The sequence below is a fragment of the Oryctolagus cuniculus genome, chromosome 16 (assembly GCF_964237555.1).
Source record: "Oryctolagus cuniculus chromosome 16, mOryCun1.1, whole genome shotgun sequence".
In the NCBI taxonomy this organism is placed as follows: domain Eukaryota; kingdom Metazoa; phylum Chordata; class Mammalia; order Lagomorpha; family Leporidae; genus Oryctolagus; species Oryctolagus cuniculus.
Window position 1 is genome coordinate 57560407 of NC_091447.1, and position 14295 is coordinate 57574701.

A 14295-nucleotide genomic window follows, 5' to 3' on the forward strand; every position below is an offset into this window, starting at 1 on the left:
ACTATTCCAGATGCCACTGATAGTATCCTTGATTCAAGGAAGGAGGTCGAGTCAAAAATACCACTGTCAGTAGGATTATGGATGAAGCTGATCCAAACCCTTCAACCAGAGAAGCAGAATGGGAAGTAGACCCCGAAGCTGTGACTGAATTTCTGCAATCTCCTAAAGCTTGAATGGTTGAGTTGCCTCATGAATGAGCAAAGAAAGTGTTTTCTTGAAATGGGAGTCTACTCCTGGTGAATTTGCTGTGAACAAAGCAATAGACCATTAAAAACACTCCAAAAACGAAGTCAATAAAGCAGTGACAGGATTTGGGAGGACTAACTCCAATCCTGAAAAAAGTTCTGTGGATAAAAATGCTGTCAAACAGCATTGCATGCCAGTGGGAACTGGTTCATGAAAGGAAGACTCAATGTGGCAAACTTCATTGTTGCCTTATGTTAAGAAGCTGCCACAGCCACCCCAACCTTCAGCAATTACCACCCTGGTAGTCAGCATTTGTCAACATCAAGGCTAGACCCTCCACTAGCAAAGATTAGAACTCACTGAAGGCTCAGATGACTTTTCATCATTAGTTTCTATTATTAAAGTTTAATAGAGACCTGTGATGGAAAAAGGTTTTGTTTTGAAGTTGTTTTAATTTAGAAATAAAAAAATCTTGGGAAAAACACAAAATACATAGGCAAATTTTTACTCCATGAGCTTCTCAAACCCTCACTTGATAATCAATCCCCAGGACGATTCTTCCAAAAATTATTCAGCCACCACTGCAAAAGAAAAAAAAATAGTCATTTCTGAGCATGTATAAGATATTAATGACAATCTGCAAGGCAATGTGATGTAATTTTGTAGAATCAAAACCAGCTTTTTGATAGCCAACTTAAATCCAAGACAGCATAAAAGCACACTGTACTTTAAAACCTGGGGACTGAAAAGGTCCTTGGGGATGTGTGGTTATTGGAACAGGTGTACTTTAAAACTCACACTGCTCATCTGGAAAACTTCATTTTGGAATACTATCACATAATATCTTTTTTAATAACAAAAGATATAAATGACTCAATGGGTTGATTAGTTGAGAAGTCTTCATTTGACATACAGTCCATATATGTGTTGGAAATAAAGAGCAAATATGAACATGATGGTTACTACTGTCTCTTACCATCATCCAAACTCCCAGTTTAATACAATGAAACAAGCCATGTCTCAGCAGAAGAACTTATGTTTTAAAAACACAAATATTAAGACTGTATAGTCCAATACATGTTTCAGACTGTGCTGTTAAATAAAAATAATTTCATCACTAGGTAAGAAAAAATTATGATAATGATTCAATCTAATGAAGAGAAGCTTGTGGTTGTTATTTCCCTTGCTGTCATCTCATGATGATTTAAACAGTGATCTATGCTCTTTGAAAAAGGAAAACAAAAAAGAAAATCAAAAATTTTCAGTTTTATAGCTATCATAGCTTACCATAAAAAAGAGTAAGTTTTCTCACAAAATGCTTTGTTTGGCCTTCACATTAAGGTAAAACATATCTAAAGACAGATTTTAAACTCCTTAAACAAAAAAGCTTAGAAGTAACTGCATTCCCAGGGTCTCCTACACTGCTCTGCCACTTACCAACCTGGTGTCAAGCAAGGTACTCAGTCTCTTCATGAGAATTAGCTGGGTTTGCTCAAAGCAGGAATAGGCTCTGGCACAGCTTCTTTCTCAAAATCTGTCAGCATTTAGCATTATTACCACTATCACCATTAGAAAAAAGGCAGAGAACCTGAAGTTGTTCACTTCTTCAGTAAGCACTTAGTCAGTGCTTTAGTGGCCCTCGAGGGTACTGGACTAGGTTCTACAGAGGTAAGGATATGGAACAGATTACAGAATACGTTTGCCCCAGAATTCATACTCTCATGTGGAAGGGTCACATCCTGGCTCATATCTAAGAGCCAAGGCAGTGACATCTGGTAGCCATACTGCTGAGTGAAGGCTGGGGGAAATGTGAAAACTGCTCATGTACCAAACAAATGGAAAGAGAAGTTTGTGTGTTGTTCTCAAAGTTACACTAAAAACAGTGAGTGTGATTATCCCGGGAAATAAGTTTTCTATGAACTTATAAAAGCAACACTCAGGATGGAACAGAACCACAGAGGCATAAGCCAGAGAAGGGGCAAGGCAGATGCCCCTCCATTTCTCCTCTGCTTGATGAGTAGCTGCCGCCCAGGCAGCCTCAGGTCTCCTGAATAAACTTCGCTATCCTCTCCATGACTCCAGGATGCCCAGGCTGATGCTGACTTCAGTAACATAAAAGGGATTTCTGGACTGACGGAGATTTGAGTGATTCCCTTCCCACTCTAACTCTTTATCACTTTCTGGTATTTTGCTTGCTGACTACACCAGTCACTTAAGAAATCCATCCAACAATAAGCATTCAGTCATTTGTCATTCAAAAACCACATCTACCATCACCAGTGATAAAATAACCTGGCATTTAAGAGAATTATATTTAGAAAGCTTTTCTAACTACTCCAAATTTTATCACTCCCCACAATAAGCCTAAGAGTCACTGTTACCTTCAAATGGTAGCTGATACGGAGAGATTAAATGAAAACAAAATTACCAAGTAACTATCAGAAATCACACAAAGATCCCCCCCTATCAGCATCAACGGTTCATCATAAAACCAACGTCCAGTTAGGTTCTTACCCAAATTGTTTTTCAGGACCTCTGACTTAAGTCATTGATTTTTACTCTAACCCAAGTAAGAACTATTTTCCTCACTGAATAAACTGGGCACAGAGAAGCTAAGTAAGTCTCCCAAGGCTATTAAGTAACAAGAAAGCAAACATAATATAGGTAATTTGGTCCAGAATTAGAACCTAGCAGAATGGTGAATTACAGATGGGGACAATTCTCTGCACCTTAAAAATCAACAAGACATAAAGAGGACATGGGTGTGAATATTTGTTCTGTGACTAAATACTTCTTTTGTAATACACTGATTATCTTTTTCTTGACCCCATAAAATTTTATTAATTTAAAAAAAGCACTGCCTAGCTCAAAAAGTTGTTGTAAAGACTGCTGAAAATGGCCGGGGCCGTGGCTCACTAGGCTAATCCTCCGCCTGCGGCACCGGCAACCCGCGATTCTAGTCCCGGTTGCTTCTCTTCCAGTCCAACTCTCTGCTGTGGCCCAGGAGGGCAGTGGAGGATGGCCCAAGTGCTTGGGCCCTGCACCTGCATGGGAGATCAGGAAGAAGCACCCGGCTCCTGGCTTTGGATTGGCGCAGCACGCCGGCTGTAGCAGCCACTTGGGGGGTGAACCAATAGAAAAAGGAAGACCTTTCTGTCTCTAACTCTGCCTGTCAACAACAACAACAACAACAAAAAGACTGCTGAAGACATAAAAGCGCATAGTTACCAAGTACTCAATAAATATCAGTGGACCTCAACTGCATCAAAAAGTGAAGACAGCAGCCGGCACCATGGTGCAGATTAATCCTCCCCCTGCAGTGCTGGCATCCCATTGGGCGCCAGTTCTAGTCCCAGCTTCTCCTCTTCCAATCCAGCTCTCTGCTGTGGCCTGGGAAAACAGAAGATGGCCCAAGTGCTTGGGCCCCTGCACCCGCATGGGAGACTGGGAAGAAGCATCTGGCTCCTGGCTTCAGATCGGCACAGCTCCAGCCACTGCGGCCATTTGGGAGTGAATCAATGGAAGGAAGACCTTTCTCTCTCTCTCTTTTGTTAAAAGATTTATTTATTTATTTGAAAGTTAGAGTTACACACAGAGAGGAGAGGCAGAGAGAGAGAGAGAGAGAGAGAGAGAGAGAGAGGTCTTCCATCCCATGGTTCACTCCCCAATTGGCTGAAACAGCTGGAGCTTCTCCAATCCAAAGCCAGAAGCCAGGAGCCTCTTCCAGGTTTCCCACGCGGGTGCAGGGGCCCAAGGACTTGGGCCATCTTCTACTTGTCTTTAACTCTACCTCTCAAATAAATAAATAAATAAATCTTAAAAAAAAGACATATTATCTCTATATTATCTCTAAATATATACATTTTATATATATAAATATAAATATATATGACAACTCAAGTGGTTCCATCTCCACCCAATGTTAGATATAGTCTATTTCACTAAGTTTACTTACACGATGATGTTATTGATAGGGATATGGATCAATTTCACAAAGAAGCCAATGAATCCCATTATGGCAAATCCTATTGCTGTTGCCATGGCAATCTTCTGGAATTCTACATTTAAAAACACAAAATGCACATTATTTTTTGTAATATCATTTCTAGGTTAGCAACAACTATATCGTTCACTTCATGTTAAGATTTTGTTCACTGGGCTGGGGTCAGAGGACAGAGGACTCCAAAGACTTCCAGAGTGGAAATAAGAAAAGTATTAATTTTACATCATTTGAAAATACAAAAACTGAACAAAGAATATAAAAATTTTAGGAAGAAGTGATCTTTGTTAAAATGCAATAAAGCAAAATACTGGTGAAACAATACAATGATTATTCATCAGGAAGATGTTAATAAAATAAAAGACTTAAAAAATACAGATTTAGTTTTTTTCTCTCACGTTAAAGCTATTACCTTTTCTATCAGGCTTGGTGCATCTTTTAACTAGTCGAATTGAGTCCTTTACAAACTGCCGACTTGGCTCAACAAATTGCATTACCTGATCCATGATTACCTGTCCAAAAAACAAAAAGGAAAAATGATACTCATTTGGTATTATATAGTAAAAGCTCACATTAATATGTAAATGAGATAAGCTATGAATTTATGCCTGATGAAGGTAAGGTTCACCTCATAAATTGATATAAGTTTTGTAAATTCCAGCACAGCATCAGATCAAAGACAGTAAGAAAAGCACAGGTCTTACTCATTATGCTCTCTGAAAAAGGACAGCATATTATTTATATAAAAGGGCTATATCTATTAAAAGGATAAGCAATTGGCAACATATCTATTCCTTATTCCTCTCACTGTTCCTGCTAAGAGAAAACAATGTTGGAATGCAACAATTACTTTCTGTAGGTAGCTAGCTCCCATCCACTGACTCATTTCACAAATGTCTACAATGGCCAGTTCTAGACTGGGGCTACAGCTGGGAACCAGAAAACTCAATTCAGGTCCCCAATAAATATAGCAGGAACCAATTACGTAAGCCAGGGGTGAGGAACCTTTTTTTCGGCCAACGGCCATTTGGATATTATTACTATCCACAGGACATACAAAATTATCAACTTAAAAATTAGCCTGCTATAGATTTACTAAATTTCAAGTCCTACCTGCAGTCACCTTGTCAGGGCCAGACCAAGTGATTTCAAGGGCCTTATGGGCCAGATCTTTCCCATCTCTGACTTAAGCCATTGCCTCCCGGTGTCTGTACCAGCAAGAAGCTGGACTGGGGAACTGCAGCTGGGAATAAAACCCAAGTACTCTGAGATGGGACACAGGAGTCTTAATCCCTACGCTAAAGCAGATTAAATCCTCTGTGTTTACTTTAAACGATCCAGAAACCAGTATCTATCACTGGTGAATGCTAATTACAGTGCAAGACTAGAAGTGAATGTGAATTTCAATCTGATTGTTCTAGAAAATGCCCACATTTAGAGAACAGTATACTGTAAAGAATGGACAGGAAGAGAATAAAAATTTCAAAACCACAAAGATTGGCTACAGAGAGACCTGGTTCTGAGAAGTTAGCAGCTAAACTCCAAACCTTTAGTTATAAATATGTACTTTAAGGAAACAGAGGCCATGTCATATGGATTCTTTTGAGCAATCTATTATCCATCAAAAATGTCATCAAATCTTTAAGAGCTGTGGTATAATAGCTAACCAGGAGAGGGCATTCCTTGTATTTTAGTTTATTTCCAGTGCTCAGAACTGTGGCCACACAGTGGTTCAATTCCCTGGCTCGGAAATGCAAACCTCTTCAAGCCCATTTTCTAGTGTAAGGTGGGCAGTGAACCAATTAAATGGAATAATGTGGACTAGGCACTGTGGTGCAGCTGGTTGAGCTGCCACGAAGCCTAAGGCATCCCACATGGGAGAGCCTGGTCTGAATCCTAGCTGCTCCGTGACCCAGAGTCCTGCCAATGCACCTGGGAGGCCCGAGCGCTTGGTTACCGTCATCTGTGTGGGACACCTGGATGGAGTTCCTGACTCAGGTATGGCCCAGCCCAGCTGTTGAGGCGCTTCCCAGGGAGTTTACCAGTGAGACTTCAATGTTTCTCTCTCTACCTTTCAAATAATTTTTAAAAAATATACATGGAATAGGAGCTGTAGCGGGTAAAGCCACCGCCTGCAGTGCTGGCATCCCATGCGGGCACCAGTTCCAGTCTCGGCTGCTCCTCTGCCGACCCAGCTCTCTGCAGGGCCTGGGAAAGCAGTGGAGGATGGCCCAAGTCCTTGGGTCCCCGCACCCGCGTAGAGACCTGGAGAAAGCTCCTGGCTTCAGGTCGGTGGTACAGCTCTGGCTATTGTGGTCGTCTGGGGAGTGAACCAGCAGATCAAAGATCTTTCTCTCTGCTTCTCCTTCTCTCTCTGTGTAGCTGACTTTCAAGTAAATAAATCTTTTATAAAATGGAATGCTGTAAACCAAACACAAAGTATACTAAGAATTCCGTAAATGTTCTGAACAAAAACACATGACTGACCGTTTGTTCATTATTTCACTACGTTCTTGAAACCCAGCGGTCTAAAACTCTGGGTAATCGCATAGTAGTGAGGAAAGCTAACGAGTCTCTCCAGCAAAGTGCCGTGGCCTCCCGAGAGGGGCGACCGGTAACCAAGATCAACCCTCCCACTGCACCCCCCGGAACGGCCGCAAGGCCAGAGGCACAGCTCTCCCAGGACACGACGCCGGGGCTCTCCCAGGGCAAACTCTGCACAGACACCGCGGAGAGGGCCAGGCCCACGGACACACACCCCCACGCCACCCCGCAGGGCCCCGCAGCTCCGAACGCAGGCCGTGTAGCCAGAGAGACTGAGAGCTCGCTCCCAGGGCGGCAGAGGAGGAGCCGCGAATAAGCGACCCTGGGCCGGGCGCGCAGCCGAGCGGCGGGACAGCGGGCAGCCCCGGACCCGGGGAGCGTCCCCTCTCACTGCCCGTGACCCGACGTGTGCCAGGCCTCCCCGGGCCCCGCGCCTGGGCTGTCCGACCCTGAGGCTAGCCCACCGCGCCACTGAGTCAGGAGTCCCGGTGCCCAGATCGCCCGCCCGCCCGCCCGCCCGCACCGCCAGAGAACCCCTACCGGAGCCGCGGCCTTCAGAGACACCAGGGACACGTAGCACAGAGCGCGTAGACGCGGCGGCCGGAACCGGAAGCGCTCCTCAGCGCACAGCCCGCCCACTATCCGTCTGATTGAGTCTTTGCGCGAGGCCTCAGTGCGCAGGCGCGGCGCCAGGCCGGAAGCGCGTCCGGTGGGCTTCCGGCAGCGGGGCGTGAGGGGCTGGCGCGCGCACTCTGCGTGCGGGTGGGCGCGCGTCAGGCGCCCTCCGTGCTCTGCCGGCTGGGCCGCAGCCTGGCTCCCTTCGCGACGAGGGCCGCTGGCGCGGCGCTATCCGTCTTGTATCCTCCAGCTAAATTCTGCCGAGTGAATCGTGGGAAGAATGAGGCGTTTCTCTTAGCTGTGCGCCGCTGTGCTCTCCCGTCCGTCCTGGCCCCTGGCCGCAGTTTGTGCGCAGCCCAGGAGCGCTGCGAGGCGCGACCCGCACGACCTCACCCCGGCCGGCGGGCGAGGGGCGCCCACGCCGTCCCCTGCTGTCTGACGTGGGGTGTCCTGGAGTCCCGCTACCCCTGTGGGCTCCCGGTGCGGTGAGGGAACAGGCTTACCGCTGAAAATATTTTAACCCGGATGTTAGATGGCCAGTGAGCTTGCAGCATGCAGTCTGCGTTTTCAGAGTGAGCGTTCCTCCTGCACCTGCTGCGAGTAACACCTCGCTAAGGGCGAGCAGGCGGGACATGCCATACCCCCTGGCGTGGGACTTCACGGCGTAGGGAGGGTGTCAAATAATTCGTATTGATAAAAAGTTCCTGTTGTGAAGAAGACTAAAGGGATGCTAAGAAAAAGTAGACCTCTGAGGAGATGACAAATGGGCTGAAATCCATAGGGATACAATAAGTTATATTTTGATTCGATTTTCACAGACTGAAATACCCTCATACGTGGTGTGTGTGGTGTGGTGTGTAAAGTTACAGAGTGTGCAGAATGTTAGAAGTTTAAGTTCCCTCCTCTGGCCCAGACCCACAGAATCAATGGAGTTAGAATTTTACATTTCAGAAACTAGCAGGAGAGCTCAAGTAGAGGCATTTAGAAGCGTGGAGCGTTTTTCTTTTTAAGATTTATTTATTTATTTGAAAGTTACACAGAGGAGAGGCAGAGAGAGAGTTCCATGCGCTGGTTCACATCAGCTGCTGGAGCTGCGCCAATCCGGAGCCCGGCCAGGAACTTCTGGGTTTCCCATTCGGGTGCAGGGGCCCAAGGACTCGGGCCATCTTCCGCTGCATTCCCAGGCCATATCAGAGCTGGATCGGAAGTGGAACAGCCGGGACTGGAACCGGCACCCATATGGGATGCCAGCACTGCAGGCGGTGGCTTTACCCACACCACAACCCCAGTCCCTGCATGGAGCATTCTTTTTTTTTTTTTTTTTTTTTTTGACAGGCAGAGTGGACAGTGAGAGAGAGAGAGACAGAGAGAAAGGTCTTCCTTTGCCGTTGGTTCACCCTCCAATGGCCGCCGCTGCAGCCGGCGCACCGCGCTGATCCTGGCAGGAGCCAGGAGCCAGGTGCTTTTCCTGGTCTCCCATGGGGTGCAGGGCCCAAGCACCTGGGCCATCCTCCACTGCACTCCCTGGCCATAGCAGAGAGCTGGCCTGGAAGAGGGGCAACCGGGACTAGAACCCGGTGTGCCGGCGCCGCAAGGTGGAGGATTAGCCTATTGAGCCACGGCGCCGGCTTGCATGGAGCATTCTAATACCTCCCTGAATCAGTTCTCAGCTGCTCTGTGTTATATTGCTTCCTCAGTTACCCTGCTTATGTGCCGCTGTAATGCTGACAAAAGCTGCCATGCTCAGGCTGCTGGACTGAAGAACTTTTTACTGTGCTGTGTTAGTAAAATGGTACAGTCTCACCTACAGCATGATCTACACCCCAGACACCATCCTAGGCTCTGACCCCTGCCACCATTGCTGGAAGTCAGGTGGCCACATGGCCCAACCTCCAGGGTCTGCTTCACCCACATCCTAATGGGATTCCCAGCACCTGCTTTCCTGCCCAGCCGTCATCAAAGTTTTAAGAGGACCTGTTCCTGAACACGTGGCTCTCTTTCTCTCCATCTCCTGGTCTGTCTCTTGATCTTTCTCTCTCGCTCTTTTGTTCTCTCTCTTAGGCTCTCCTCCCTTCTTCTTCTCCCTCTTTTTCCTTCTTTGCCCCTTCCCTCTGGTCTGTCGGGTTTCCCCCAATACACCCTTTCCCTTACTCTGGTGTTTGGTGTGTTTTGTGGCAGCCTTGCATACTGTATATCCAGGACGTTGCACAACCAGCGGTATTGTGAAACAAGTATTAAAGGATTCCAGTATTTTGCTCTGACATGGGATAAAAGCCATAGTCATAACATCACATACTTGGAAAACCTAGGATTTCATCTATCAAAAGTTATGCCCCTCCCTCTGTTTCACACACATTACAAGAAAACAAGGTGTTGTGGAGCACCACACTGAACTGCTGGGTCTTCACTGTAGCCCCTACTGGAAGCAAACCAGGTGTCACCACAAGACAACCATCGGATCCTGTCACTTGTATCCTCCATGTGCTTTCCACCATCCATCACCCTCACCAGACACCAGACCAGAGGAAACACCTGATCTTGGATTGTGACTCTCCAAACCCATGAGCCACATAAACTGCCTTTTTTAGTAACTTCTCTTCTGTATTTTTTGTTATAATGATTAAGAGGGGAATAATACATAGAGTTTATTGAGACCAGGTAGTATTAGATAATGTGGAAGTTAATGGAGATACAAAGGGACATTTCATAATGATGAAAGATAAATTCATCAGGAAGTCATGACAGTTGTAACTTTGCATGCCTGTAATAACTGAACTTAAGATTACATGAAACAAAAATTAGCAAAAAGTGAGATCTACAAACAAGTCAGAAATTTAAGACTCATCCTTCAGTGATTAGTCTATGCCAAAAAACCAAACTCAGTAATGAAATAGAAGATCCAAACGACACTATCAGCCACCTTGTCCTAATTGCTCTGTAAATGGTGCACTACTTCCTACACAAACCAGACTCTGAAATTCTTTTCAAGTGGGGCATCTTCCCATCCAGCTTTCTGTTAGTACACGTGGAAGGAAACATGATGGCCCAATTACTTAAGTTCTTTCCACACATGTGGATTCATAGAGGAGTGGACTGATTGTGATAAAGCAAATGTAGTTAAATGTAGACTCTTAGTTGTGAATATATGAGTGTTCATTGAACAATTCTTTCAACTTTATATCTGAAAATTTTTGTAAGATGGAAAAAAGTGCAGGGGCTGGTACTATGTTGCAGTGGTTTAAACCACAGCCTGAGCACCAACATCCCAGATGGGTGCTGGTTCATGTCTCATCTGCTCTACTTCCTATCCAGCTCCCTGGTAGTGCACCTGGGAAATCAGCAGAAGATGGCCCAAGTGCTTGGGTCCCTGCCACCCACATGGGAGACCCAGAAGAAGCATCTGGCTCCTGGCTTTGGCCTGGCCCAGCCTTGATCTTTGCAGCCATTTGCAGAGTGAACAAGCAAATGAAAGATCTCTCTCTCTCTCTCTCTCTCTCTCTGTAACTCTGCTTTCAAATAAATAAATCTTTAAAAGTGGGAAAAAATGCAGATTACTAATTTAAGTTTTAAAAATTCTGTTATGTAAACAATGATGAATATAAATTGAATATATGCATAGCAGAAACTTTAAATTGCCCTTCAGTTTAAAAAATCAAATGTTAATGTCATTTGAGATAAGAAGATGAATTAACATTAACATTGCATTTTGATTCTTGAATAACTGCCTAAAGCAGACAAAAGCATACAGAGATCTGTGTAAAGACAAGAACTCCATAGCACTTGTCTTTTTGGTTTGCTACTTCATCAAAGTATTACAATACAGTGTGAAAAGTTACTTTTTAAAAAAAAGAAGCTAACATTCAGATATTATGTGTATTATTAATATATCTGAAGTTAGAGTGAAATAAAATTATGAAAATATTAACAGTTCTCCAGGAAAAATCAAAGTGGACATAGATACAAACATAAAGAGTCTTCGAATATTAAGGTTAAATGTGATCAGATCAAATAAAATCTCTTATCCCCCCAAATCCTTTTTGAAAGAAAGATTGTTTTGATATACTATAAAAGTTAATGTATCTCATTTTACCAAAAATCAAGTAACTGGAATAAGTCAGTGAAGATGACTTGAGATTTCAATAGCATATACTTAGTTACCAATGATGTTGCCAACAGCAGTAAACAGTTTTTGACTACTTTTCCTCTTGAAATTCTATGCTCCTTTTACTTCATGATAATTTTCTTTAAAACAAAGAAATAATAGACAACTTTTCTGACAGTTTCTGAGTCTCCTTAATGAGTTTCTTTTCCTGTGTTGATCCTGTATTAGCAGAGTAGGTAACTCTTAATACACACACTCAACATCTGGTTTAACACAATCCACGGTCGAAGGTGGGGTGAGGTAGGGATGTGGTCGCTTTCACAGTCGCTTAGTGTTTCAAGCTCCTTCCATTGCCCAGTACTATCTTTTTTTACAACTTTGAAAATATACTTCATGAATCACACAATTCACCCAATAGTTTATAGGATGTTCAGAGTTGTGCAACTATCACCAGAATCAATTTTAGAACACTTTCATCACATGAAACAGAAACAAAATAATTTGTAGTCATTTTACATTTTTCCCTTTCCTCAGCAGTCCTTGTCACCTCTCCCTAATCCCAACAATAACTAACCAACTTTCTTTTTTTAAAAAAAGATGTATTTTGTTATTTGAAATGCAGCGTTACAGAGAAAGGGATAGAGTTTTTTTTTAAGATTTATTTATTTATTTTAAAGTCAGAGTTACACACAGAGAGAAGGAGAAGCAAAGACAGAAAGAGGTCTTCCATCTGCTGGTTCACTCCCCAATTGGCTGCAATGGCTGGAGCTGTGTCGATTCAAAGCCAGGAGTCAGGAACTTCTTCTGGGTCTCCCACATGGGTGCAGGGGCCCAGGCCCTACCAGAGAGTGGAATCAGAAGTGGAGCAACTGGGACTTGAACCGGTGCCCATATGGGATGCTGACACTGCAGGCGGCAGCTTTATCTGCTATGACACAGCGCTGGCCCCCTAACCGACTTTCTATCTCTACCTATTTGCGTCTTGTAGACATATCTTAATGTTTTTCTTATCGAACTGTAATTATATGTCCTTTGAGCAACATCTCTGCATCTCTTTCTCCCTTCTAACCACCACGCATCTGGTAACCCAGTATTCTCCTCTCCATTCCTGAGATCACTTTTAGAAATTCCAAAATGTGTGAGATCACATGGTATTGTTCTGCTTTGCCTGACTTGTTTCACTGAAACTGATGTTCTCCAGGTTCATTCATGTTGTCGCAAATGACAGATTTCATTCCTAGCAATGGCTGACTAGAAACCCATTGTGAGTGTATACTATACTTTATTTATCTATTCATCTGTTGATCTTGGATATTGTAAACAATGTTGCAATAAAATAGCATATCTATTTTATTTTATTTTTTTATTTGAGAGACAGGATTACAGACAGAGCGAGAGAGAGACAGAGAGAGAGGTCTTCCCTCTGTGGGTTCGCTCCTCAAATGGCCACAACAGCTGGAGCTGGACAGATCAGAAGCCAGGAACCAGGAACTTCTTCCGGGTCTCCCATGTGGGTGCAGAGGCTCAAGCACTTGGACCATCTTCCCCTACTTTCCCAGTCCATTAGCAGAGAGCTGGATCAGAAGTGGAGCAGCCGGAACTTGAACTGATGCCCATATTGGATACCAGTGCTGTAGGCATAAGCTCAGCCTACCATGCCACAGCACCAACCGCAAGCATATCTCTTTTGATGACTTCTTTTCTTTTCTTTGGATGTATATCCAGGAATGAGATTGCTAGATGATATGGTAGTTCTATTTTTAATATTTCATACTGTTTCCCATAATGGCTTTATTAATTTGCATTTCCACCAACAGTGTGTATGGGATTTCCTTTTCTCCACATCCTTGCCAACAGTTACATTTTATTTTTTATAATAGTCATTATAACATATTTGAGATGAATCTCATTGTAACTTTCATTTGTATTTCTTGGAAGATTAGTGATATTGGGCATTTTTTCATATACCTCTTGACCACTTGTATGTCTCCTTTCAAGAAATATCCATTTTTTCATCCACTTTAATAGAGCTATTTGTTTTCTTATTATTGAGTTGCCTGAGTCCCTTATAAATTTTAGATATTGGCTGCTAATCAGATGTATACTTTGCAAAGATTTTCTTCAAAACTGTAGGTTTTCTCTTCATTTTGTTGATTGTTCAGAAACTTTTTAACATGATGTAATCCTATTTGTCTATTTTTGGTATTATTACTTTTGCTTTTGAAGTAATATCCAAAAAATCATTTTCAAGACAAATATCTTAAAGCATTACCCCTATGTTTTCTTCCAGTACTTTCATATTTTGGGACCCTACATTTAAGTCATTAATCCATTTTAAGTTGATTTTTATGTATAGTGAGAGATAGTGGCTAATTTCTTTTGCTTGTGGGTGTCAGTTTTCTAAGCACCAGTTTGACTACCTCAGAAGAAGGAGGATTCGGTGTAATAATTAGACTTCTGATCTTTCATGGCTTTAGTTGATATGACATTTAATTTTTCTATTTTTAAAATTTTTTTACTTTTATCTAGTAAATTTAATTTTCCAAAGTACAGTTTATGGATTACAATGGCTTTTCCCCCCCATAACTTCCCTCCCACCCGCACCCCTCCCATCTCCCACTCCCTCTCCCATTTCATTCACATCAAGATTCATTTTCAATTCTCTTTATATACAGAAGAACAATTTAGTATATATTAAGTACAGATTTCAACAGCCTGCACCCACACCGAAACACAAAGTGTAAAATACTGTTTCAGTACTAGCTATAGCATTACTTCACATTGGACAACACATTAAGGACAGAGATCCCACATGAGGAGTAAGTACACAATGGCTCCTGTTGTT

General features: G+C 43.2%; 1 protein-coding gene across 2 annotated transcripts; it reads right to left on the bottom strand.

Moving 5' to 3' along the window:
- Positions 1-618: 618 nt before the first annotated feature.
- Positions 619-7429, bottom strand: SEC61G (SEC61 translocon subunit gamma). 2 transcript variants are annotated; one of them, XM_070058423.1, is made up of 5 exons: positions 7271-7363; positions 6452-6607; positions 4599-4698; positions 4142-4244; positions 619-767 (listed from the first exon to the last, which is right to left on the bottom strand). In XM_070058423.1, exons 3-5 carry the CDS (start codon positions 4690-4692, stop codon positions 758-760), a joined length of 207 nt encoding a protein of 68 aa, XP_069914524.1. In that variant the 5' UTR covers positions 4693-4698; positions 6452-6607; positions 7271-7363; the 3' UTR covers positions 619-757. The 2 variants fall into 2 exon arrangements, with proteins under 2 accessions (XP_069914524.1, XP_002713916.1); XM_002713870.5 differs by lacking the exon at positions 6452-6607 and having other exon boundaries at positions 7271-7429.
- Positions 7430-14295: the final 6866 nt, after the last annotated feature.